The following is a 26,590-nucleotide window of genomic DNA, read 5'->3' on the forward strand; positions in this document are numbered from 1 at the left end:
CCTTATCCTTTATCTGTTCAAAGAATAGATCTAGGAATCTGTGTTACTGTTAACCAAACTCGACAGGACTGATGTCTGTCACCGAGGGAGCTATTGTCTTAATTTGTACAGTCTATAAGTACCTTCTTTTGATAAAGCTGTAATCACTTAACGAACAAATACCAACAGGATGACATAAACTTGTATATTTCTCTTTTTGTTGTTGACACAATTATTATACACTGAACATATCATGTACGCAAAACTGCTTGAAGTGACATTCCGTAATGAACGGATCGCTTACGTTCATGATACGGAATCGCTCGTACAGAGCAATGCGGATACCCCCCGCGGGTTAGGGGGAAGAATGTACCCGATGCTCCCCAGCATGTCGTAAGAGACGACCAACAGATTCTGTTTCTCCTTTTACCCTTGTTAAGTGTTTCTTGTATAGAATAAAATTATAGTCAATTTTTGTAAAGATTTTAGTCAAGCAGTATGTAAGAAATGTTAAGTCCTTTGTACTGGAAACTTGCATTCTCCCAGTAAGGTAATATATTGTACTATGTTGCAAGCCCCTGGAGCAAATTTTTGATTTGTGCTTTTGTGAACAAGAAACAATTGACAATTGGTTCTATCCCATCTCCCCCCTTTCCCCGTCGCGATATAACCTTCGTGGTTGAAAACGACGTTAAACACCAAATAAAGAAAAGTAAAGCAATGCGGATTGGGATTGTTAGGTGAGAATGCAACTGACATTTGTATCTGCTGATTTGTAACATGGTTTACATGTTTGTTTGTTTTTGTACATTTTATTTCATAAAACTGCTGAAACATATCTTTATCTGACGTTCGACCCAAAGATCTCATATTTTGTTTGATTGAGTTGCTGTTAAAAGTGCAAAAAACTGTTATCTTATGATTTCACATAAAGATAGATTTCTTTGCATTTGTTTGAAATAGTTTTATTCTGAAGAAGATTTGTTTTCTGCTACTCTTCTGATACTCTATGATTTGTCGTTTTTATGCACTTGCAATAACAAACCACGACAAAGCATGAGTAAAAGAGCAAAAGACATACATGTTATAAGTACTTAAACATATCATATTCGCTTTTGTCCAGAATATGAATAAATTTACATATACAATTACTGATTTGATTTGAATATGTGTCTGATGCGAGCGCATTCACGTTTGTGGTGTGTGTGGGGGATGTGTGTATCTTTGTGTGTGTGTGTGTGTGTGTGTGTGTGTGTGTGAGTGTGTGTGGTGTGTTTGTATTCAAATAGCGTAAATACAATCGCGAGTTAGGTCCACAAGATTTATGTTCAAGTGTACTCACAAGCAGTTTCAGCACATCAGTCCATGACCGTCTCTGTTAGTTAATTACAGGAGGCATTTACATTGTCTTGCCCGCGGGGTAAAAGCGGCCATACACGTAAAACCCACTCGTGCAAAAACACACAAGAGTACGTGGGAGTTTCACTGAGTACATGAACGCAGAAGAAGTCTTTTTTCCCCCACAACATTACAAAAACCATATACAATCTCTAGACAATAGTGTAGGTAACAATAACAACTCCTGAACTAATAAAAGAAGAAATAAAAACAGGACAAATACAATCCCTTTCTTATCCCTCAAAAATGCAAGTGAACCGCCTCAACTGTTTGTATGAAAAGACACAGAAATTAATGCTTTAATTTGGGTGCCTAATGTGTCGCAATAATCGTTTGGCCAAGTATATGTTTTTTTAGTAACATCGGCATTTGTGAAATGCCCAGTGTGTATCGATCACTGCGACTACATTTAATGGTGAAATCGACAGAACGTAACATTAACAGCTATTGTGTTTTCAACGTAGCAATAGGGTCCGATATTTAGACGAGACAAGTATAATGCCGACGAGTCGAAGACGAGTCTAAATATCGGACCCTATTGCGACGTTGAAAATACAATAGCGATTATATAGCTGTTCTGACCTTTATTTGTTGTTCAAACCTTACAAAATGACAGTTTTTGCGTCGATCTCAGGTTTTGATAGCAGACGCCGTTTCTTATGCGCATTAGTTTTGCGCAGGCGCCACACTCACTTTGGAAAAAAACAACTCGATTTGACAACACAGCTGTTAAACAGCGTTTTATTAGTTCATTCGTATACAACAAAAAGAAGTTTGAGTTTTTTTAAATTTTGAACAAGACTACTTATGAAGAAGACCAAAACACAACATCAACGGAAAACTAGAAGCAACTGAAGAACTAGGATGCAACAAGGGGAGGAGAAGAGAACAGCTAATCCGTACAACGCGAGCAGACGACAGCGAAGTTTTCAGTTTGGGTGAATGGCATTTATACATGTCTTGTCATGAAGCGAATTTTTCAACCTCAGTTAAAAACGACAACATGAATGTTAGTGCCATGGGTTGTACATCAATACTTCAGAGGGGAAGTGGGGTATTTAGTGTGGAGTTATACGAGATAAGAAAAGCCGAATGCGAAAGTTTGTGTCAGTCGGCAACTATGCTCACACAGGCACACAAAAACGGCTGTTCCGTTTTACTCCCCTGTTTGTATATCTTTCGACTTTGGGCATTTTGTGGTGTTTAGGGACAGAAAATAATTGGTTTAGTCCTGTTTCATCGGGAAGTTAGCAGAAAAGGGTATGCTATCGACATTTGTAAAGCTGAAAAACATTCCCGAGAAGAATTTCAAGTTGTCAGTGTATGCTGTTGTCGATTGTTAACATCGTGTGGTACAGATGGGTAAACCGGAACCATGCGTCTTTGTTATTGCCAATATGCTTTTGGATATTGGCAAAAATGGCCGACTTCCGTAGCATTATGCTTTGATGATGATGTTGAGACCATCCAATCACAGCCCCCGAATTCCCCCACGTGTCCATCAGAATAGCTATGATACACAAATACGATTGGAGAAACTCGGAAACCGACGAGTCGACACATGCTCGAGAACTCACGTGTAATGCAGTTCAATGTTCTATTTACACCCTGTATAACCTTGTGATGGCTTTTTCTTTGAAAAATCTGCACAATGATGCCACACACTAGGGGCCAGCGGTCATTAACGCAATGAATCGTGGTCTCGCGCGCATAGTCTGCCACACTGCTTCTTCTTCTTCTTCCATTAGAGGTACGCCCAGTGTCAACGTTCTGACTATTAGTGGCGCTTTGGAGGGTTGCGAGGAAAAGATAAACAAGTCGCGTAAGGCGAAAATACATTTAGTCAAGCTATCGTACTCACATAATGAAACTGAACGCACTGCATTTTTTTCTCTCGCCAAGACCGTGTACTCGTTGCATCGTCAGTCCACCGCTCGTGGCAAAGGCAGTGAAATTGACTAGCCAGAATAGCGCGGTAGCTCAGTTGGTAGAGCACTGGACTTGTGATCGAAAGGTCGCAGGTTCGAATTCGGGCCGGGACGGACACGGGTCAACTTTATGTGCAGACCCAGAGACGGAAGCCATGTCCCACCCCCGTGTCATCACAATGGCACGTAAAAGACCTTGGTCATTCTGCCATAAGTGCAGGTGGCTGAATACACCTAAACACGCAGACACCTGGGTAGCGCGACTCCGTTGCTGCTAGCTTTCCACTGGGAGGAAGCGACCCGAATTTCCCAGCGATGGGACAAAAAAGTAATGAGAAATGAGAAATGGGATAGCACGTTTTTCTGTATCTCTGTCTTTCTGAGCGTGTTCTTAATTCAAATATATCAGATCTATATGTTTTTGGAATCAGGAACCGACAAGGAATAAGATGAAATTGTTTTTGAATCGATGCCGGTAGTTTAATTTTTATCATAATTTTCATATATTAAATTTTCAGAGCTGGGTTTTAATCCAAATATGACATATCTATATGTTTTGGGAATCAGAAAATAATGAATAATAAGATGACATTATTTTTGGATCGTTTTATAAAAATAATAATTTTATTTACAATTTTCACATTTGTAATGACCAAACTCATTAATTAACATTTAAGCCTCCAAGCAGAAATGCAATACCAAAGTCCGGCCTTCGTCGAAGATTGCTTAACCAAACTTTCAATCCATTTGATAGAAAAATGAGGGCGTGACAGAGCGGCCTCAACTTTTTCAAAAAGCCGGATATGACATCATCAAAGACATGTACCCAAAAAAAGAGAAAAAAACCATCCGGGGATATCATACTGAGGAAATCTCATGTAAAGTTTCATGAAGATCGGTCTAGTAGTTTTCTCTGAATCGCTCTACACGTACACACACACACAGACAGACAGACACCACGGCCCTCGTTTCGACTGATTCCCCGTCCATGTTAAAGGCACAGTAAGCCTCCCGTAAACCATCACAGATACGGTCAGGCTTTTACACACAGTACAAACACCCTTTCATTTAAACACTCACCGATTGAGAACATCCTGGGTGCCCTCCGTAAAGAGCGAACAATTTTCAAAGAATTTATTTTTGCGTGGTTTATCTTACCCCTGAGCCATCGTGAACCCGTGTGATCCAGTTTCCCTTTTTCACAATGAAGTCGTCAGTTAGTCATTTGAATGCGACTCGATGTGAGCTTATTTACAATAGCACGTTTTTATGCACGAAACAAACGGCTGTGGTTCACAAGAGCTCTAGCGATGGCTTTTGACTGTTGAGAGGAACGGCGATATGCACTGATAAACCGTCGTCTGCTACGACCCTTGCGTGACCCTGCTTCCGGGCTTTTCTTTTTTCAAACTTTCACAACTTCGAATTGTACTGATCTTGTCTTGATGAAAAAAGAATTCTTTTATGATTAAAGAATGTTTGTGTAACAAGCTGTCAATTTATTATTTAGATTTTAAAAGTTAGGTCTAGCGCAAAAACGCACCACGGTACGCGGTCCAAAAACATTTTGATAATCATCGATTCACGGCTATCGCCAGTTAACATCGATAGAATGAGACCCGAAGGGAAGTAACTCATGTTTGACCTGAGTTCAGGATGGGTCCAAAAAGTGTTCGAGACAATCTGCAAAATTAATTCTTTAAAAATTGCTCGCTCTTTACGTAGGGCACCTAGGATGTTCCCGTTTGGTGAGCGTTCAAATGGAAGGGTGTTTGTACTGTGTGTAAAAGCCTGACAGTATCTGTGATGGTTTACGGGAGGCTTACTGTCCGGGCGTGAATTCCGGTATTCATAACAGCTGTCCAGCACCAAAACGAGGCGCCATTGCTGTTGAGGACCAAGTCAACGAAAATAAATTCTTTGAACATTTCTCACGCTCGACAGAAAGCAGCCAGGATGTTCCCGTTCGGTGAGCGTTCAAATGGAAGTATGCTTGTACTATAATGTAGACGCTCGGGGAGCTCTGTGATGGTTTACTGTGCCTTTAAAACATTTGGTCAAAACTTGACTAACTGCAAAAAGAGAAAGAAAAAAAACAAGTCGCGTAAGGCGAAAATACAACATTTCAAGCTGTCGAACTGACAGAATGAAAATGAACGCACTGCAATTTTTCAGCAAGACCGTATACTCTTAGCATCGTCAGTCCACCGCTCGTGGCAAAGGCAGTGAAATTGACAAGAAGAGCGGGGAAGTAGTTGCGCTGAGAAGGATAGCACGCTTTTCTGTACCTCTCTTCGTTTTAACTTTCTGAGCGTGTTTTTAATCCAAAAATATCATATCTATATGTTTTTGGAATCAGGAACCGACAAGGAATAAGATGAAAGTGTTTTTAAATTGATTTCGAACATTTAATTTTGATCATACTTTTTATGTTTTTAATTTTCAGAGCTTGTTTTTAATCCAAATATAACATATTTATATGTTTTTGGAATCAGGACATGATGAAGAATAAGATGAACGTAAATTTGGATCGTTTTATACTTTTTATTTTTTTTTTAGAATTTTTAAGATTTTTAATGACCAAAGTCATTAATTAATTTTTAAGCCACCAAGCTGAAATGCAATACCGAAGTCCGGCCTTCGTCGAAGATTGCTTGGCCAAAATTTCAATCAATTTGATTGAAAAATGAAGGTGTGACAGTGTCGCCTCAACTTTTACAAAAAGCCGGATATGACGTCATCAAAGACAATTATCGAAAAAAAAAGAAAACAAACGTCCGGGGATATCATTCCCAGGAACTGTCATGTAAAATTTCACAAAGATCGGTCCAGTAGTTTAGTCTGAATCGCTCTACACACACACACGCACAGACAGACAGTCACACACACACACGTACACCACGACCCTGACCCTCGTCTCGATTCCCCCTCTACGTTAAAACATTTAGTCAAAACTTGACTAAATGTAAAAAGAAGAAAGAAAGAAAAAAAACACCTAATTTTGCAGGAAAAGGGCAGACCACACAGCATTATTAAGTCTCGGGCTAGGCCAAGCCGGCGGCCGTAGCGGTTGCAGGGGTTTAACCCCTGCCGGTACTGCCCTAGTCTACATTGACTCTACTTACTGGTACTTGAGGTCCACCGCTCAATAATCCCGAGTTCTTTCAGGAAAATGTCTATTGACAACGTACTTTGCTCATAACTAGAACTCACCGATTACTCAGGCGAGCCAAAAACAGTGAGAAAGGACACACACAGGTATAGCCCCACAAACATGTGCGCATATCCACGACAGCATGCACAGGCACAGATACAAAGACGCTCAAACACTCTCATGAAACACTTCTGAGTTAAAAACATGTTTATTGTGAATGTGACGAAAAGATGAACCAGAATGAAGGTGAACAGGACACATTATACACAAAAGACAAACAGCTGCTACAGTTCACAGTCTAGATGGGCTTGATCTTGAAGTGCAACCCTATCAGTGAGAAGACCAAGCACTTCAGGTCCTGAACCAGGTAGTAGAATGTACGAAGGCCCTCAGGGTCTCTGAAAACACAGAATAAATGTATACACATTATCCGTTTTACCAGAAATTGAGAGCATAATTACAAAGAAATTCTGGACCTGAATCTCAAAATAAATAAATCTCAAAATCATACCTCTGGAGCAAATCTGGTTTCCAAAAGTCTAAAGATTCTCAATCTCATGTGTGTGTTTAAGCCTGTTCTTAACAAATGCTGCAGCTGCACGCAGCTGTATGCAGTGTAAAAAAACTAATGTACACAGCTGCGTGCAGTGAATTTCAATGCGCAGATTTTGCTTTGAGCAGTAGAAAGGTGTGTCCCCCGCAGTAGCCTGTAGAGGCTGATTGGTTGGCTGGCAATGCAGCATAGAAATGACACATTTTGACCTTATGACAACATCACATGTTTGAACAAATTATTTTGAAACTGGGTTCCTGTCTGGATTTCGCAAACCATTTCGTGTATTGCAATTATGTGTGTACAAATACATGTTGGATTAAATTAAATGTGATGCACCAAGCAGAAATTCGTTATGGGATTAATTGAAATGAGTTGCGGTTGCCGTTTCTTTCAGTGATACGACTAAACGCTGCAAGCAACGCATTGAAAGGATATTAGGAAGCAAAATGTGCACACAACACAGCTGTGCTGCGGCGTACTGCCTATATTAAGAATAGCCTTAACGCCAATATCATTAAGAACACTGTTCAGAGTTATGTGTAAAACTAGCGAAAATGGAAGAAAAACAAACAAAATGCCAAAGAAAATACGTATCACCACTACTGGGTGGCCGAGTGGTAACGCACTTGCGCTCGGAAGCGAGAGGTTGCAAGTTCGACCCTGGGTCAGGGCGTTAGCAATTTTCTCCCCCTTTCCTTACCTAGGTGGTGGGTTCAAGTGCTAGTCTTTCGGATGAGACAAAAAACCGAGGTCCCTTCATGTACACAACATTGGGGTGTGCACATTAAAGATCCCACGATTGACAAAAGGGTCTTTCCTGGCAAAATTGTATAGGCATAGATAAAAATGTCCACCAAAATACCCGTGTGACTTGGAATAATAGGCCGTGAAAAGTAGGATATGCGCCGAAATGGCTGCGATCTGCTGGCCGATGTGAATGCGTGATGTATTGTGTACAAAATTCCATCTCACACGGCATAAATAAATCCCGGCGCCTTGAATATGTGCGCGATATAAATTGCATAAAATAAAAAATAAATAAAAAATAAAAAAAATAAATCCCTGCACTTAGAACTGTACCCACGGAATACGCGCGATATAAGCCTCATATTGATTGATTGATATTTCTTGTCAAGGGAAACAACTGCTGAACCTCTCGACTCAAGCTTTGAATAATGAGTAAAAAATGTTAAAAAAGAAAAGAAAAATGTAGTTCTTTCTGAGCGACAGATTTTTCATCCTGTTAATGCTGAACTCACTTGCTCTGATTGACGTCCACCAGTGAACCGATCTTGGACGTGGTGAAGGATATGTGCTCATCCCCAATCACTATCTCCAGCTCCTGTAACAACACAGCATTATTCAATATATATTTGGATCAACACAAATTATCCCCCTTTTCTCTTGTATGTGACTCATGAGCCCAAATCCTGTTGCAAGTATGTGTATATGAAAGGAACCTGTCAAGGGACCATGCTTTATTTGAGACAGAGAGCTATGAATTCGCCTACAGGGGCACATACAGGTCTACAATAGACGATTTTTGAAAATAGCTCTGTCAGGATTATCAGCGACCTGGAAGAGTAAGATTTAAGTTAGTAAGAGCCCCTTAACTAAGAAAAGTCTTAATAAAAGTCTTAATATAGCTAAATGACAGAATGTGGACATACCTCTTTTCTGATCATAGTGTCATTTTTGTAGTTGGAGTTGTTGGCATAACATCCAGAGCATAATAGGTTACACACTCCGAGTTCTGAATATCGTGCATATTTCCCCTAGGGTCGATTTTCAGGTATTACCAAGCCTCTGGCTTGCAGGTGTAATTTTGCAATAGAAAGACTATACATCTGAAGGTAAAATGAAAGAAGTAAAAATAATCAAGGGCAATTGACCAGAGGTAAACTATGAGTATGATAAAACAAAGCCTTTTGCTTGACACACGTTTTCGGACATACAAACATAATTTCTGCGCGTGCCTCTGTGGTGGTGTTCCATAATTATTTACAACGAATTTTGCGGTTGTAATTGATACCAATTAATTTACTTGAATGTGCATATTGTACGTGATTGTGCTTTTGTTAATTTGTAGATTTTCGTCCCCTTTTAATGCACATGCAAATTGTTTTTGTTTTAATAGAGAGTATTTGAATTTTTTTCATATACATGTTCATCTTGTACATTACTTTGAATAATTTGTTGATTTGTGATTTTGTTTATGATTATTTTTGCAATGTAGGGCACTGAGAACTATGTTAGGATTTGCGCCATATAAATACCCTTATTATTATTTAAGTTATTGAGACATCCCAGTGCACTAAGGGATTTATAGAGCAAATCGAGAAAATTCATTATTGAACGAAGCGCATAGCGCTGAGTTCAATAATTATTTTCGAGATTTGCGCTATAAATCCCTCAGTGCACTGGGATTGTTTCAATAACGATATTGTCAGTACCGCCATAGAAAAAAGAAGATTCCAAACGCACATTTTGCAACGCGCATTTGAATAGGCATAACTGTGTGGTCAGGTCGTGTACAGTAAGATCTACTTTTGTGTGGGGTGTCTCAAGTGTGTCGTGCTTTCGTCACACGCATTTTAATTTCTGTTGGTAAATTCCAGTGTAGCGTTAATCTGAACAGTGATGATCTTTCAGAGAGACCTTATTTGAACTCGGAGAAAGGACTGTGCTCTTTGTTATTTGCGATTCGAAACCTCCAGTCGAGCTTCGACGGATTGACTGTGCGGAGTGACTCCCCTTGAATTGACTCGAAGCGGGACTCGACGGTTAGCACATTTTCAAAATAAATGTGGCATATTTCTCGTGTTGTATCTTCACTCATCGGGGAGTCTGATACTAAATATGAACGGTAAGAATGCTCTGAACTCTACACGTATTATATTCCCATCGTTTTTTCGTTCACATTTGCCCAACATGTTAATTTGCTGAGCGGGGTTTATGTCGTCTGCTAGGCTACCTGGGCAATCGAACCACTGCAGTCTGCACTGAGTCTGCACGCATGAGGCAGGCTGGTAATAAGTCTTATATATGGTAAGAACGTTCTGAACCCTACACGTTTTCGATTACGATTGTTCTTGCCTTGAAATAATAATTCGGAAACCATTCATTTACTGAACTGATGTAGTCGTATTTCTGTGTAGTCTGCTACGTATGACAGAGTCGATCGAGTCAGTCTTCCAAACTGGTCTAGCTGGTACCTTATCGGAATAACCCTTGTGTTTTCTGTTAGCCGCTGGGAATTGTATACTAACTCATCATTTGGTAATGTGGATGATAAGCTACATCCCACTAACACGGCATATATGAGAAGAATCTATGCAAGTCGGCGAAAATTAGATGAAACACAGCGGCTTCTATTTTTAGATCAGTGGCACAGGCACATGCAATCTGTCAGAAAAAAACCACTTCTGCTTTGATTGAGAAGCAGGGAATTTATGGTCATTTGGTATTGTGGAGAATATAAGCTACATGTCATTAATTAATTCTGAGGATGAGAGCACAGTCTCGCTTAGGCAAAGGGCGGAAGAATACGCTCTGTGGAAAAGTTAGCGCACTCCAAGAGTGCGCTAACAGTTTTAGCGCATCGCCATTAGCCAATCAACTGGTTCACATCAGTCATGTGACACCAGTACTTACTGACAATTATTATTATTATTTATTTCTAACACAACATTAATAACTCAGCGCTACAAACTGACCTGTCTGCCGACTCTGTCGGGTGGCGGCCAGAGGGCGTCGTCTTCCTGCATGACTTCTGAATCCTCAATCAGTCTCTTCAGCTCCTCCATTATTGATTTGTGCACGTACGCCTAGAAATAGAATAACACAAGAAAGATATCAGAGCACAGGTCAAGTTATCTTCAAATCTGCAAACATGTTAACTTGCTCAACATAAATTATAATAATAATGATTGTCAAAAGTTCTTTGTTTTATTGGTACAAGGGACCCCCCCCCCCATTTAACAGGAAACCATACAACATACGATGGCTTAAAGTCGACTTCAATAATAATAGACTTTTTCAATATTCTAACTTTTAAAGTTCTCGCGACCTTCGAACCATTGCAAAGCATGTGGAAGTGGAACAGATATAGGCCCATTGCAGAAACTCAAGTTATCAACAGCATTTCTACTCGGCGCACGCGGTATGAGAATCACGGGTCGTAACTCTCTGGAATTGGTCATCCGCCGCCATGTTGGATGCCTTGCACGATCTCTGACAGTGCTTGAGCGTTGGGTGGCGACTCGACAAAAGTGAAAATGACACGTTGTGTGGCATAGGGGGTAAAAATCAAGGGTCTGCCAAACCCGGCAAATGCAGTAGGCAGCCCAGAGATCCCTAAGTACCTCTCCCAATTGTAGTACTTTTCGGCAATATTTACAGTTTCAAATTGCTAGGATAGCTTCTTTGTGGTTTTAGAGAGGTGTTCTGGGGAAACTGAAAGGTAGCCTCGTCAGGGGACAACTATTCAAACCCATATCCTCATTATTTTGATTCTCAATTGAGAATAATCATTTATAGATGACTATTATTCATTTCCCTTTTTAGGATGTACTTGCACGTACTGGTGGTTTATTACCCAAATGTCCTCACAGTGACTGAGGCTTATATAAGGCTCGGTGATTCGTGTATTTGTTTGTTCAGCCCATTTCTTTCTTGTGTTTATTCACAAGAAGAAAAACAATAAAGATAATCATTTATGTATGATTTATGGTGGGATTTTTCCTCCATGGTGTGTACTAGGATGTATTGTACTAAATGTACTGTGGTCGTATATTAACGGGTTATATTCCCCGTATGTGTACTATGCGTACAGGTTCATTGGAGGGAGGGTGTAATAGTTGTTTGTTTGGTTTAGCAACGAGACAATTCATCCCTTTTTGGAAGATGAGGGTGGTCCGCCCGAGGGCAGACCGGGTTGTAGGTTCGGGACAATAGATTGACTATTGTCGTTTAGGCAGCTTAGGGATTCTGTTTCGGTTCGCTGAGTGGTTGTGTGGCCGTTTTCGCTGTTGGTTACGGCGCTCGCGCCTTTCCCTGTCTGCATACACAGTGAAATACGCAAAAAGAACAAGAGTGCAATGAAGAAAACTAACAAAGACGGCATCCAATATGGCGGCGCGAAGAGAGTATGAGCGGAGTTGTGCCCCTTAGGGCTAAAGCTAGCCGATCCATTTGATAACGTCACGCCGAGTAAGAAGAATGAATTGGACCTATATAGATACATCTCGCCAGAGGCAGAGCTGCAAATAATCAATTTAGTATCATTTACTCAGCTCTCGCAACATTCAAAGCAAAACAAGGAGCATGTTGGTTGGACGTATCTCATGATAGCTGCTCAGATTCCAAAGGACTCTATTACTATTGGCAGATCAACAATCACAACATAAGAATTAAGAAAGGTCTAGAAGTAGAACATGCAGATCAAACAGGACACTACTCCAACATGTCTAAGTCTTATATAGCTAAATGACAGAATGTGGACATACCTCTTTTCTGATCATAGTGTCATTTTTGTAGTTGGAGTTGTTGGCATATCGAAGCTTGCCTGAAACAGAGAAAGTAACCAAACTCAGGATACACTTCAACTTGTCAACATATGATTATGAATCATGATGGTTAAATGTATGTACTCATCCAAAGGAGATGGCTGCTCAGTTCGACTACGCTTTTGAGTGCCAGCCTATGTGCTGGATCATAGATTGCAGTCTTCTTCAAACTTACGAGTGATCTTATTCTTAATCATGCAAATGTGTACATGTAGTACAAACTACAATTTACAAACTCCTCTCATTCTCAAAGGTGCTTGATAATGTGGAAAAAAACCTATTCACATTAATTTGATTAAAAATAAAATACAAATAACAACTTATACAAGTTATAGTTATAAATTGTAACATCAACTATCAACACATGTGTACATCATGTAATGTATAAATAATCAAATTTCAATTACTACTACTACTAGGTCATGGTATAAATACAATTCAACTTTGTTTCTAACGGTTTCTTTAAGCCCCGGTCAGCAGTAGATTAATGCCATAGCCATGGGTTATGGTGGGTGGGTGTGTGTGAAGCTGAGACTGAGAGAGAGAGAGAGAGAGAGAGAGAGAGAGAGAGAGAGAGAGAGAGAGAGAGAGAGAGAGAGAGAGAGAGAGAGAGAGAGAGAGAGAGAGAGAGAGAAGAAAGAAAGAAAGACTCAAACAGTCAAAGAGAGAGACGTCAGGCCCACGTTGTAATCAGATCAGACAAGAGCTGCATCTTTGTTGAATTCAGACTCACCATCAGGACGAAATTCAAATTCTAAGAACTCATGTCCAAACTTTCCTTTGTGTCCCACATAGTATCGAAGATAAAAGTCTGTAGACGACATTTTACGTCTCAAAAAGCGGTAGCGCCTGAGAAATCAGCGTTTACCGGAAATACAATGTGCGGGATATGTCGACCCGACTCTAGCAGTAGTTTCGTAAGAGCTTAAACAGGAACACATCTGATTACTAGAGAGTTATATTGCTTATCAAGGCATCTCAGAAAGGTTTGCGTTTCTTTTTTCTCATGTTTCAATAATCAATTGGAATAAAAACAGGACAAATACTATGTTTGACATAATTTGTCTACGGCGTGCGAAACTAAGATAATCAACTTATCAAGGGAGGCAATTCCTACAGCACTTTGAAGAACGAAAGGAGAAGGCTGGCTGTGAAATCCAGTTGTTGCAAGGCTTTCTAATTTATGGCGCTTGTTGTAGACACTGATCATCAATCATGAAATTCACACTGCCAGATCAAAAAGATGCTGTTCTTGACTGCAAGCAACAGGCTGTTCGGGCTGTTCGTTTTAGTGGTTTGTTAAACATTTTTCGTCTTGTTTACATTAGGCTATACTGTGACACTGACAGTCAGTGAGTCACAGCTCTCTCCTTGGTTTGCAATAATTGGTATTAATTGACACCATTAACAAATATACAGACACATACTGTCAACTACCAGTAAGGAGACATAAGAAATGACTCATAGGCCTGAATGCAGGCATTTGTAATGTTCACAAACACAACAAAACCTGATCAGCAGGTGTTTGCTTGGTTTTTTTTAACCACCAGGAAGATTCACTGGTTGCTAGCATCAATATAATCTTTTAGAAGCTATTTTGGGGTTAATATCACTATTGATAAATTTCGTCAAACAGTTAAGTTACCAACTTGTTACTCAAATTATGAATACCAAGAGTGAGTTTGTTGAGTATACACAAAATGTATTTCAGTTTCCATTATGATTATGAACTACTTAAGAGAGCAACAGAACTTCTCATGCTCATTCTAGTTAGCAAAATGCAACTTGGTTTTCTCTTACCATTACAAATAATTGAAATATATATCGATCAATCAATATGAGGCTTATATCGCGCGTATTCCGTGGGTGCAGGGATTTATTTATTTTTATTTTTATTTTTATTTTATGCAATTTATATTGCGCACATATTCAAGGCGCAGGGATTTATTTATGCCGTGTGAGATTGAATTTTTTTACACAATACATCACACATTCACATCGGCCAGCAGATCGCAGCCATTTCGGCGCATATCCTACTTTTCACGGCCTATTATTCTAAGTCACACGGGTATTTTGGTGGACATTTTTATCTATGCCTATACAATTTTGCCAGGAAAGACCCTTTTGTCAATCGTGGGATCTTTAACGTGCACACCTCAATGTAGTGTACACGAAGGGACCTCGGTTTTTCGTCTCATCCGAAAGACTCGCACTTGAACCCACCACCTAGGTTAGGAAAGGGGGGAGAAAATTGCTAACGCCCTGACCCAGGGTCGAACTTGCAACCTCTCGCTTCCGAGCGCAAGTGCGTTACCACTCGGCCACCCAGTCCTCTATATATAGGAGACAGTAGCAAAAACTTATGTTCTTCAGGGTTTAACCTGGGAGAAAAAAGCAATGGGACATTTGTTCCCCTCAACCAAATTCCGATGGGACATAGTCAAAGGCAAGAAGCACCAAAATGGCCTGTACATACGCGTTTTGACTAAAGATGCAAAATGGTGCAATATGGTGCCATCTGAGAATTTGCCACTATATCGTGTTATCTGTGTGTGTGTGACTGTGTGTGTGACTGTGTGTGTGTGATCCGATGTAAAGTGTACATTTGGTGGCGCAGTGGTATGTCATCTCAATGCGCCCTTTGACGCACTGAAGGGAATTGTGATGGGACATTTTTAGATTAAATGCGCCAATGGCGCGGGGCGCACTAGTAAATGAAAGTTGAAACCCTGTTCTTTTTTTCTCTCACCCACAGCTGACAGTCGTTACTGCATGACTTGTGGCGGTGACAAATCGGTGAAGCTGTGGAACCCTCACCGCTCCCTCTTCCTCAAGACCTACACTGGACATGGCAATGAAGTGTTGGATGTGCAGGGGTCAGGAGACAATTCACAGATCTGTACGGGAGGGATGGACAAGTCTGTGGTGCTGTTTGACGTCGCCTCTGGTCAGGCTCTTCGCAAGTACAGAGATCATGCTGGTCAGTTTTGTTTGATTCTGTCTGGCTGTACAGCATGCTTTAAGAATACAATCTGTCCAACGATTATTGAGAATTTTGCCTCTGATTTCAAGCAGGTTTTATATGCTCAAAACATACTGTATACAAAAGACACTCCGCGATACAAGCGCCCATTGGCCGGGCTTTTCCAAAAAGACGATGTTAGTTGTTACTGAAATTCAGATGGGTAACAGGCTTGAGGTTTGCTGGTCGATGTGAATGCGTTATATATTGTGTGTAAAAAATGTTTGTTTGTCTGTCTGTCTGTAAAAAATTCCATTTCACACGGCAGAAATTAGTATGTAAAGCGCGGAGAGCACAGTTAATTGTGGTTCGCGCTATATAAGCTCACCATAATAATAATAAGTTAAATAACTCTGGGAAATGGTTCACTGGAACAAAGTACCTGATAATTATGCATCCCTTTGATTAATGTGATCTATACAGTTACACCATTCAAAAGCTTTGGAATGAAGAAAAAGGAATAAAATACAAGAAATAAGAGTTAAAAAATAATAATTAAAAAATAAAAGTTGAAAGAAAAAAAAAGAAAAAAAAGAGTTCTGTTTGCTGGGAGATTCAAACTCATAAGCCGACATAAAGAATTGGCGGTCAGGGGCTCTACCAGCTGAGCTATCCAGACTCCCTGTCTTCAGGGGTAAAAAACATAAATCTTGACTGTTACACGTGAGTTCTCAGGCATGGGGATCAGTTATCGACAGAGTCACTTTGTCCCTGTTTCTCTACTGTAGGCTCTGTCGATGTCACTGTTCGAGGTAGGTTAACTTGACAACTGCCCCTTTTCTCCTGTTCACTTCATATCAGTTTGGAAGGCAAAATAAAGTAGCATAAACTGCAAGTGTTTCGACATTATGTTGACACTCGAGCACTGAAATGCTTCAACCAATCACCGAAGGGCGCTGACGTCATTTCACAAAAAGATTTCCCTACCCAAAATTCCAAACAGGTTTGGAGAATTTGAAGATTTCTTTCTGTACGATGACGCCCTATGGTTGGTTTATTGTATAAAGGGAAGCAAGCGGTTAAAAACATGTGTCGACAGAGATAATTAAGGGGGGTACTGACTTGTAAGATCATTTACCTGTATATGTACTAAATGAATGTGTGTGTGTGTGTCTGTCTGTGCAGGCACTGTGAACTGTGTGAAATTCAACGAGGAGTCCACAGTGATATTATCAGGTTCTTTAGACAGCACAGTGAGAGTATGGGACACCAGGAGTCGAGGCTACAAACCAATTCAAGTAAGTGCTGCTAAGGCACACACACACAAAAAGAACTGTTTGTTCCCATGAGTAGGCCCACAAAATGACGATCAGTAGGTCAGTTACTTTTGTTGTTGTTTGTTTTGATAGGATAAACGTGTTTTTTTTGGTTTTTTCTTACACAGCCGCTTGTGGCTTTTTATTTTGGACGGAAATCACATGAGCTAGCTGTGTCTCCTGGATTATGGAGAAGAGTAAATTTCCTTGTAAACTCTGCAAAGGCAATGTTTGCCATTTTGAATTAATTTGTTTTCTTTCTGAAGGTTCATGAAATGTAAGGTTTGAAGAGGAAAAAAACATGTTTGATCGGGGAGCGAGAAAACATGGAAATTGTTTTGGTCTTTTGAAGTCATTTTGTTGGACTAAATCAATGAACCACAGAGAGATTCTCTGATGTTTGCTCATGGAAAATGTTGAGGCTTTTCACAAATCACGTGCATTGAAACTGTGACTGCACGTCATACAGAAGAAAACTTCTCTTCAAGAGCTTTTTACTCACCAACACAGTGGAACCCCCCCCCTTTAAGACCTCCCCCTTTAAGACCTTGCTTTTTTTGATTGTCTGTCAATATCCTCATACTTCCTCCTTTTTAGGACCTGAATTTCGGACTGGGTGGCCGAGTGGTAACGCACTTGCGCTCGGAAGTGAGAGGTTGCGAGTTCGACCCTGGGTCAGGGCGTTAGCAATTTTCTCCCCCCTTTTCTAACCTAGGTGGTGGGTTCAAGTGCTAGTCTTTCGGATGAGACGAAAAACCGAGGTCCCTTCATGTACACTACATTGGGGTGTGCACGTTAAAGATACCACGATTGACAAAAGGGTCTTTCCTGGCAAAATTGTATAGGCATAGATAAAAAATGTCCACCAAAGTACCCGTGTGACTTGGAATAATAGGCCGTGAAAAGTAGGATATGCGCCGAAATGGCTGCGATCTGCTGGTCGATGTGAATGCGTGATGTATTGTGTAAAAAATTCCATCTCACACGGCATAAATAGATCCCTGCGCCTTGAGTCCGAGTCTGGAGATACGCGCGCGATATAAGACTTCATATAACAAATAACAATTTCTCAGATTTTGTGAGGTCTTAAAGCGGGGGTCCCACTGTAGCAGGTAATACATGTATTTAATTTATTGAATGATCCGCTTCCAGTCAAGTTGTCTACTAATAAACAGAGCAGAAGAACTCGCTGTAACAGGTGAGCCGGATGAAAAGAGAACTTACCAATACATTGATCATCTTTTCCTCCCTTGAGTTTCTAAATTTACCAGTGTCTTTTTAATGGAAAGACAATTTGGCAACCGCTTCTGCTTATCTGTACTGACCATTCTGGATAAATTCCTCTGCAGCCCTTAAAGCCAAACTGGCTGTGGAGATCTATGTAGGTGAAGAAATGATTCACCCTGAACTGTTACAGTTAAGTTGTGGTAGTAGTTGAGGGCGATACAGATGTTACTTTCCATGATTGCATACCATTGGAGTTTGTTTCTTTTTTTTGTCAAATTCAACGAATCTTTCTAATAATTGTTCCAGGAGATTTTTAAAATTGTTAGCACTTGGTTCAAATTTAAGATTGGCGCAAATTGGGGAGAGTCGTGGGTTCAAATCCTGGCTGCGCCTGGTGTGTTAAGGGTGTAGATTTTTCCAATCTCCCAGGTCAACTTATGTGCAGACCTTCTAGTGCCTTATCCCCCTTTGTGTGTACATGCAAGCACATGACCAAGTGTGTGCCCGGTAAAGATCCTGTAATCCTGTGTCAGAGTTTGATGGGTTATAGAAACACAAAAATACCTAGCATGCTTCCCCCAAAAGTGGCGTATGCCTGCCTAAATGGCGGGGTAAAAACGGCCATACATGTAAAAGCCGTGGGAGTTTCAGCCAATGAACAAAGAAGAAGAAGGTGCAAATTTAAACATATCTGTTGCAGATTATGGATGAAGCAAAGGACAGTGTTACCAGCATCCAGGTCTCTGACCATGAAATCCTCACTGGGTCCGCCGATGGGCGCATCCGTCGCTATGACTTGCGGATAGGCAGAATTTTTGCTGACTTTATTGGAAGTAAGAGATTTCTCTGAAAATGTGCTCTCCAGTGAAATAGATTTCACAGTGTGTATTTTACAAAATGTGTTAGCACAAAGCTCTGCAAGTTTGAAGGCAATGCCATAAGAAGTTACTGAAATGTACCATTTTTTGTCTCATTACTCACTTAAAATGGCCTCAAAAACCGCCTTTCATGGGTTCAGAGAAGAAAGACACCTACCGTATTTGACGGATTACAAGACGCACCGTTTTTTAAGCCGCACCCCCGACTTTAACAAAAAAAATTGGGACGAGCCACGTATAGGCCGCGTCACTATATTAGCCGCCGTCGAAAAAAATATAATCAGATCGTGTCCATCAATCAAAACAACCAGGCAAACGAAAGTACGGTATTTGGCGAATTCGGCTCCGAGAATAAACAAATGAAACAAAGAAGAAAAGTGAAAAAATTTGAAGAAAAATATCACACACACAATTTGTAACCAACACACACATGTAGTCTCGCCCGGAATAATCTTTTTTGGGATGATTTACGACTTTTGCGCACATTTCGAGCAGACGAAAACACAACATGGCGGCTCTTGCTCCTCCAACTATCGCGAGACACAAAAAAACGAAATCTCGCGCGCGCGAGATCCTGATACATCCGGTGTTTCTCTGTACGCTATCTTGTCACGACGACTTGTTGACAAACGAAGATTCGCGAAAGAAAGAGAAAAGCGCCGAGTCTTGAGTAGAAGGCTAATAAAGTACCGGTAATCGCTAATCGAGCGAAATGAAAATCCGCGGCGACTTCCATTAGGTGAATGCTATTTAAGTTTAGGTAACGTTTTAGCCGCATCTTTTTATAAGCCGCAATGCTATTTATTTGGGAAAAAAGTCGCGGCTTGTAGTCCGTCAAATACGGTACACCATTCAGCTTGCCATATCGTCATTGTCAGAAAAGAGAAGTGAAAAATACTGACTGTTTGTGATACAAATGTGATTGTTCTTTCCACTGACGTGTACAACTTTTTCAGTTTTATCTGTCCTGATTGTGTGTGTCGATTTTAACGTTGGAATCTTGTTTTTGTGAATTTGATTGTTGGGGGTGTCTGTGTTGTTTGTTTGACTCTATAGACACTACCTCATGTAAAATCAATCTGTTTGTTGAATATGGTAGGGGAATGAATGGCCTTTCTGGTCATTTCACTGGGTTTACAATAAAAATCCTTATCGGGAAGATCTGCACTCAACTGCAAATACAGTAGTCCCTTCCATTTCCGGCCCTTTCGTGGGCGTGAACCTGCCCGGAGCGGCCAGCTTTCCCAAGACTAATGAGTTTTCCTTCTATAATTGACTCTTAATGGCCGTTAACCTGTCTGACGCGGTCAACGGTCACTGACTTTTGCCCTAAGGTGCCCCTCTTACTCGACAGGAGCGGCCACTTAACGGCCACTTGTCACTTTCGCGGGAGAGCGCCTGTGGTGTGTGTGTGTGTGTGTGTGTGTGTGTTGTGTGCACAGACGGCACAGCACGAGCAGACGACATGAATACTTACGCATGCGCATACATGTACATTTACGGCAGTCACTTCCGGATCGATCACAGCTGATGTGAGTTTGAAACACTTGTTTATCTGACACTCAAATACATATATAATAATCCAAACAACACACATAGAAACATACGAAACAATAGCTTAGCCAGGACGATCGAGTTAAACACGCAAATAATTAAGATGTATAAACGAAAGCAAAACTAACAGAGACAATGAATCTGCGGCTCATGGATGATTGCTTTCTTTTCTTCATGAAAACTTGATCGTGTTTTTGGTGTTTTTTTGGAGGAGGAGGGGGCCTGTAATGGACGGCCACCTGATATTTGCGGTCACCTTTGCAATGACTAATGGGTGACCGGATATGGCAGGTACTACTGTACCTACTTTTTTTTTTATAACAGGTAGTATAGATGTTGGTGGTGGTGGTGTGTATGAGTGATACAGTGGAACCCCCCTTTTAAGACCCCCAAATTTAAGACTCCATCCTTTTTAATACCCGATTTTTTAAAGATTTTTGGAGGTCTTAAAAGGGGGGGTTCCACTGTAATGAAATTATTCCGTAGTGATATCCAGACATTGACTTTGGGTGCTGTCTTTTCCTGTTGCAGAGGCAGTGACAAGTGTTACATTCACAAGAGATGGTCAATGCAGTTTGCTGAGCTGTCAGGATGATACTGTGAAGCTGATGGATAAAGACACTGGGGAAATGCTAAATGAGTGAGTGTATGTCCTAATAGACTTAAAGATGTTTGACCTATGTTATGTGTGTTGTGAATGTCCTAATAATTCTTATGAAATGTTCGTTATAATCGATACAGGCAGACAGGGTGTGTTGAAGAAAAATTGATTGTTTTGGTAAAACGACTTTGTGAAGTCTTCGGGAAGTCGACTTTGGGCTCTCTTTAGGACAGCCTTAGCAATTTTTACATTTAGTCAAGTTTTTCTATCTTCATTTCAGATTCACAGGTCACAAAAACCGCCAGTACAAGATCGACAGCTGCCTGAACAACGAAGACACGCTTGTTGTGAGCGGTTCTGAGGATGGGAAAGTTTATCTGTGGGACCTTGTAGAGGTGGGTAAACTGCCGGACGGGTGCAGCAATTACAGGGCTCCCCGAACTGTGCGTGCCTGTGTTCTATACACAATAGAAGTGGAAAATAGGTACTAGAAATTCATGGAGAGGGTCCCGGGACGCACTTAATTTTCATTATTGCGCGCGTATGTGTGTTGTGTTGTGTTGTGTTGTGTTGTTTTGTGTGTTTCATTCAATAAGATATGTTCAAGTGTCCTCCTGAAACATGCCGATGATAAAAGACACTTCATGTAACACTATACATGATCATAATGTGTTTTGGGCCCCTGGACTCTTGGGACCCTCTAACATTTTCTTGAGGGGGTCCTTGGATCCTCTAAAAATGCAAAGTAGGGGGAACAGTGACCCTTTAGGTGGGGTGTCCTTGTGGATCACTGAATAATGATTGTGGAATGCAAGCACTAACAAGGTCACAGTCATTTAAGCTGTTGCAGTTCTTCTCTTTTGTTTGAGGAAAGGATTCATGCAAGTTTCGTGGTGCAAGGGAGTTAATCGTAGTCGCCGTTTGTATTAACGTTTTAGACAAGTTAGCTCCCTTGACCAACAGTTTGCTCGTTTTCTTCAGCTGCAAAATGTGTGTTTTTACACCCCCGGTATAGGGGTGTGTATAGGTTTCGGTCGATGTGTTTGTTTGTTTGTGTGTTTGTGTGTTTGTTTGTATGTTTGTTTGTGTGTTTGTGTTCGCATATAGATCTCAAGAATGAACAGACCGATCGTCACCAAACTTGGTGAACAGGTTCTATACATTCCTGAGACGGTCCTTACAAAAATTGGGACCAGTCAAACACACGGTTAGGGAGTTATTGGTGGATTAAGATTCTACAAGGACTTATAGCGGGACATATTAATGGTCAAAGGGAAATAACCTTCTCAGTTGGTGGCAGTGAGAATGGTTATTTCCCTTTGACCAACGGGGGTGTTTTTCCTACCTCGGAGGAATTTCTTGTTGTTTTTGTTTTTTTTGCAACAAAATATTGCTTTTGATGTGTAGATAATTAGGAGAGAATGAGAAAAAGTCCACTGCAGTCAAGGAGCAGAAAAGTAAGAGAAAATTTCCATTCAGTTTAGTCCGATGTAGGTTTTTAATATTACTGCGGAGGTGGTTGGCAAATTGCAAAACGAGGAAAATAGAGCGGAATGTCTGTCTGTTTGTCTTTCCCTTGGTCCGTCCGTCTGTCTGTCTCTCTGTTTTCTGTTTGTATGTTTATGTGTGTGTGTGTGTGTCAGTCCGTCTGTCCATCTGTTTGTGTGTGTGTGTGTGTGTGTGTGTGTGTGTGTGTGTGCGCGTGCATGTGTGTGTGTGCATGTGTGTGTGTGTGTGTGTGTGTGTGAGTATATATGTGTGTGTGTGTCTGCACGTGTGTGTGTGTGTGAGTACAAATGTGTGTGTGTGTGTGTGCATGTGTGTGTGAGTATATATGTGTGTGTGTGTGTCTGCATGTGTGTGTGTGTGTGTGAGTATATATGTGTGTGTGTGTGTGTCTGCATGTGTGTGTGTGTGTGAGTATATATGTGTGTGTGTGCGTACAAATGTGTGTGTTTGTCTGCATGTGTGTGTTCTAATGTGAGTGATGTTTCTTGTGTGCAGGCCAAACTGGTTCACACGTTGGACCACCAGACAACTCGGCCTGTCCACTCGCTCAGCTTTCACCATGCAGAAGCCTGCCTCCTGACCGCCTCCGCTGACAAGGTCTTTGTGTGGAGATCATCACAGCCTGAAGACAGCTAACACAACTTGTTTGCGCACTATTTCATGTGTTTGATTTGCTTGAGGTAGAGTGTGGCAGTTCATTATTTCATGTGTTTGATTTGCTTGAGGTAGAGTGTGGCAGTTCATTATTTAATCAAAAAACCGATAGACTGCTAACATTCCAAAATTCAGACTCAAAAAAACAAGAATTGTAGGTTATTGGTGACGGGCGCTGTGGCGGGGTGGTAAGACGTCGGCCTCTTAATCGGAAGGTCGAGGGTTCGAATCCCGGCCACGGCCGCCTGGTGGGTTAAGTGTGGAGATTTTTCCGATCTCCCAGGTCAACTTATGTGCAGACCTGCTTGTGGCTTATCCCCATTCGTGTGTACACGCAAGCACAAGACCAAGTGCGCACGAAAAAGATCCTGTAATCCATGTCAGAGTTTGGTGGGTTATAGAAACACGAAAATACCCAGCATGCTTCCTCCGAAAGCGGCGTATGGCTGCCTTAATGGTGGGGTAAAAATGGTCATACACGTAAAATTCCACTCGTGCAAAGACACGAGTGTACGTGGGAGTTTTAGCCCACGAACGCAGAAGAAGAAGTAGGTTATTGGAACGTTTGATTATTGGACAGTCTTTTGTAAATCTTTTGTGTAGGTTTTCCTGGATGGATGTCTCTACATTGCATCTTAAAAACAAGGGGGGTACAGTTGTACCACTGTTCTGTTGAAAACTTGAGTAAGCAGGAAAGTAATAAGAGGGGTTTACAGTCTAATGTGACAGGGTGACGCAGTAATCTCCCTTCACAGCAGCTCTGCAGAGTTATCTGCCGGCCTTGACGGCTTGAGCGTGGGCTATTTATAGTAGCTCAACGTTTCTTGTACATTAGTGGCCGGTTAGACACCTGTCAATTGTAGAGAACTGTTTGTGATGGGGTCTGGCTGCTGCTTTCTCCTGCTTTCTCATTATTATCTCCCCCTTATAGGACCTCCAAATGTTGGAGGAAAATTAGGCCTCTGAAAAGGAAGGAGTCTTAAAATGGAGGTGGTGGGGATGTAGCTCAGTCGGTAGCGCGCTGGATTTGTATCCAGTTGGCCGCTGTCAGCGTGAGTTCGTCCCCACGTTCGGCGAGAGATTTATTTCTCAGAGTCAACTTTGTGTGCAGACTCTCCTCGGTGTCCGAACACCCCCGTGTGTACACGCAAGCACAAGACCAAGTGCGCACGAAAAAGATCCTGTAATCCATGTCAGAGTTCGGTGGGTTATAGAAACACGAAAATACTCAGCATGCTTCCTCCGAAAGTGGCCTATGGCTGCCTAAATGGCAGGGTAAAAACGGTCATACACGTAAAAGCTGTGGGAGTTTCAGCCCATGAACGAACAAACAAAATGGAGGTACATTTACAAAGGCTATGAACAAAAAATCTTAAAAAAAACAAGGTCTTAAAAGGGATGAAGTCTAAGAACGGGGGGTCTTAAAAGGGGGGTTCCACTGTATGCTCTTGGTAACCTTTGCATACCCTTAGCAGTTTTTATTGGGCTATTAGATTAGCTCTAAAATCGCAATCCAAAGGTGATTCTTTTGCTTTGGCTATTCGGTTAGTGTTAGATAGTAGTTCACTATTGCAAATCAGAGTAATTGAGAGAATGTCATGATATTAGGCAGTCTGGCAGAATGTGTACTACACAGGGATTTGAGAGGGTTGCTTTGCTGGGAAGTGTTCAGATGATGAGTCCAATGTTTGAGTGTATTTTGTGTACCCACGCAGCAGGGGAAATAGAAAGAAAGTGATGTGTGTGTGTGTGTGTGTGTGTGTGTGTGTGTGTGTGTGTGTGGGGTTTGATTGTGAGCATTATTTAAGTCTTTGAAAATAGAACCGGTATGATTGTTTAGTACAATTATTATTTTATTAAAGCAAAAGATTCCAGAATAAGATGACTTGTTGTTATTTAATTTGAGTCAATCACCCGACAGCTTGTGCGGTTTACTTTCAAAACATAGTTAAACACTAACACATAGTAGCTTGACGTTGCTTGTACATCAGTCGCCGGGCGCAGTGGCGTGGTGGTAAGACGTCGGCCTCCTAATCGGGAGGTCGTGAGTTCGAATCCCGGTCGCTGCCGCCTGGTGGGTTGAGAGTGGAGATTTTTCCGATCTCCCAGGTCAACTTATGTGCAGACCTGCTAGTGACTTAACCCCCTTCGTGTGTACACGCAAGCATAAGACCAAGTGCGCACGGAAAAGATCCTGTAATCCATGTCAGAGTGCGGTGGGTTATAGAAATACGAAAATACCCAGCATGCCTCCCCCGAAATCGGCGCGGCGTATGCTGCCTGAATGGCGGGGTAAAAACGGTCATACACGTAAAAATCCACTCATGCTAAAAACATAAGTGAACGTGGGAGTCTAAGCCCATGAACGAAGAAGAAGAAGTCGCCGGTTAGACATAGGCACACACACACACAGACACACACTCACACACATACACACACACACACACACACACTCTCTCTCTCTCATAACTTTGCATAAACTGCACTCTCAAGAGATAAAAGACAAACATAATTGTGTGTGAGAGTGTGTATGACAAGCTTATCATGTGAATGCCTAGCGTAGCCTGCTAGGCATACTACAAGTACAGAAGAGAGGGGCAGACATAGCAAGCGAGGCAGCGCTCCAGTAACGAGATATTAAAAACAAGGGGAAGTAATCCTTCTTAATATAGACAACAAGAATAAGTGAGAGTTATGCCGAAGCTGGCACTTAATCTGGGATCGTTCAGAGTGGTCGTTGTTGGCAGGTGGTTGGTTCTGGAGAGGTGTACGTTGGTAAGTGCAGGTTCAACCGTATTTGTATGTAAATTATTTTTTTTTATAAACAAAGCATCCTTGGAACTCTTCCTGCCGCCGGCCGCTTTCTATGTTCTGGCAAATTTGTTTATCTCGACGCACAAGAAAGCGTTTTGATTTCTAAGGGTATGCCAGCCATTAGCATGTCTTGTTTGGCTTGTTTTGTTCTGTCCCCAGAACTAGTGTCTATTTGGGACATGACATGGTTATATGCTAGGACCTTTTTTTTCTCCCTCTTTTTGTTCATGTTAATGATGATAAAATCGTTTATTTAACGTCACTCTGGAAAAACATTGGCGACATTTGTCTTAGATCAAAAACACACACAGGCGTGCACACAACCTTTCCCGTTTAGCTTGGATATAAAAGGGTAGTCTTAAAATGTTCTGATAAAAATATGAAGTAGCTATGAAAAGCAATGGCGTTAGAGCAGCCGGTAATATCTCTTCATGTCCAGGGACTAAGTGGGTGCGTGTGCACAAGTCTAGCGATAAGTTTGGGACCTTGCCAC

At 41.3% G+C, this 26,590-nt stretch overlaps 2 protein-coding genes and 1 long non-coding RNA gene across 5 annotated transcripts in view; 2 read left to right on the top strand and 1 right to left on the bottom strand.

Moving 5' to 3' along the window:
* Positions 1-26,590, top strand: part of LOC138966286 (uncharacterized) — a 470,291-nt gene that overhangs the window by 264,010 nt on the left and 179,691 nt on the right. The gene's annotated exons all lie outside the window — the stretch shown is intronic.
* On the bottom strand, positions 6,649-13,478 carry LOC138966277 (protein mago nashi homolog). The gene is made up of 5 exons (XM_070338431.1): positions 13,316-13,478; positions 12,523-12,581; positions 10,732-10,842; positions 8,275-8,357; positions 6,649-6,857 (listed from the first exon to the last, which is right to left on the bottom strand). Exons 1-5 carry the CDS (start codon positions 13,404-13,406, stop codon positions 6,758-6,760), a joined length of 444 nt encoding a protein of 147 aa, XP_070194532.1. The 5' UTR covers positions 13,407-13,478; the 3' UTR covers positions 6,649-6,757.
* Positions 13,706-24,962, top strand: LOC138966276 (WD repeat domain-containing protein 83-like). 3 transcript variants are annotated; one of them, XR_011455656.1, is made up of 8 exons: positions 13,706-13,876; positions 15,338-15,562; positions 16,730-16,842; positions 18,788-18,920; positions 21,051-21,159; positions 21,401-21,515; positions 23,125-23,441; positions 23,836-24,962. XR_011455656.1 is itself a non-coding variant. In XM_070338430.1 (8 exons), the coding sequence occupies exons 1-7, from the start codon at positions 13,798-13,800 to the stop codon at positions 23,263-23,265; spliced, it is 915 nt and encodes a 304-aa protein (XP_070194531.1). In that variant the 5' UTR covers positions 13,706-13,797; the 3' UTR covers positions 23,266-23,309; positions 23,355-24,962. The 3 variants fall into 3 exon arrangements, 2 of the variants coding, with proteins under 2 accessions (XP_070194531.1, XP_070194530.1); XM_070338430.1 differs by having other exon boundaries at positions 23,125-23,309; positions 23,355-24,962; XM_070338429.1 differs by having other exon boundaries at positions 23,125-24,962.

The sequence above is a fragment of the Littorina saxatilis genome, linkage group LG5 (assembly GCF_037325665.1).
Source record: "Littorina saxatilis isolate snail1 linkage group LG5, US_GU_Lsax_2.0, whole genome shotgun sequence".
NCBI classification, from domain to species: Eukaryota; Metazoa; Mollusca; class Gastropoda; order Littorinimorpha; family Littorinidae; genus Littorina; species Littorina saxatilis.

Excerpts from the sequence above, each read along its gene's own strand:
- LOC138966276 (XM_070338429.1), top strand. The coding sequence starts at position 13,798 with ATGAAATTCACACTGCCAGATCAAAAAGATGCTGTTCTTGACTGCAAG. Across the intron at positions 15,563-16,729 it reads CAAGTACAGAGATCATGCTG|GCACTGTGAACTGTGTGAAA; the intron begins GTCAGTTTTGTT and ends CTGTCTGTGCAG. Across the intron at positions 21,516-23,124 it reads ATCTGTGGGACCTTGTAGAG|GCCAAACTGGTTCACACGTT; the intron begins GTGGGTAAACTG and ends TCTTGTGTGCAG.
- LOC138966277 (XM_070338431.1), bottom strand. The coding sequence starts at position 13,406 with ATGTCGTCTACAGACTTTTATCTTCGATACTATGTGGGACACAAAGGA. Across the intron at positions 8,358-10,731 it reads CCGACAGAGTCGGCAGACAG|GAGCTGGAGATAGTGATTGG; the intron begins GTCAGTTTGTAG and ends GTGTTGTTACAG. Across the intron at positions 6,858-8,274 it reads GTGGACGTCAATCAGAGCAA|AGACCCTGAGGGCCTTCGTA; the intron begins GTGAGTTCAGCA and ends CTGTGTTTTCAG.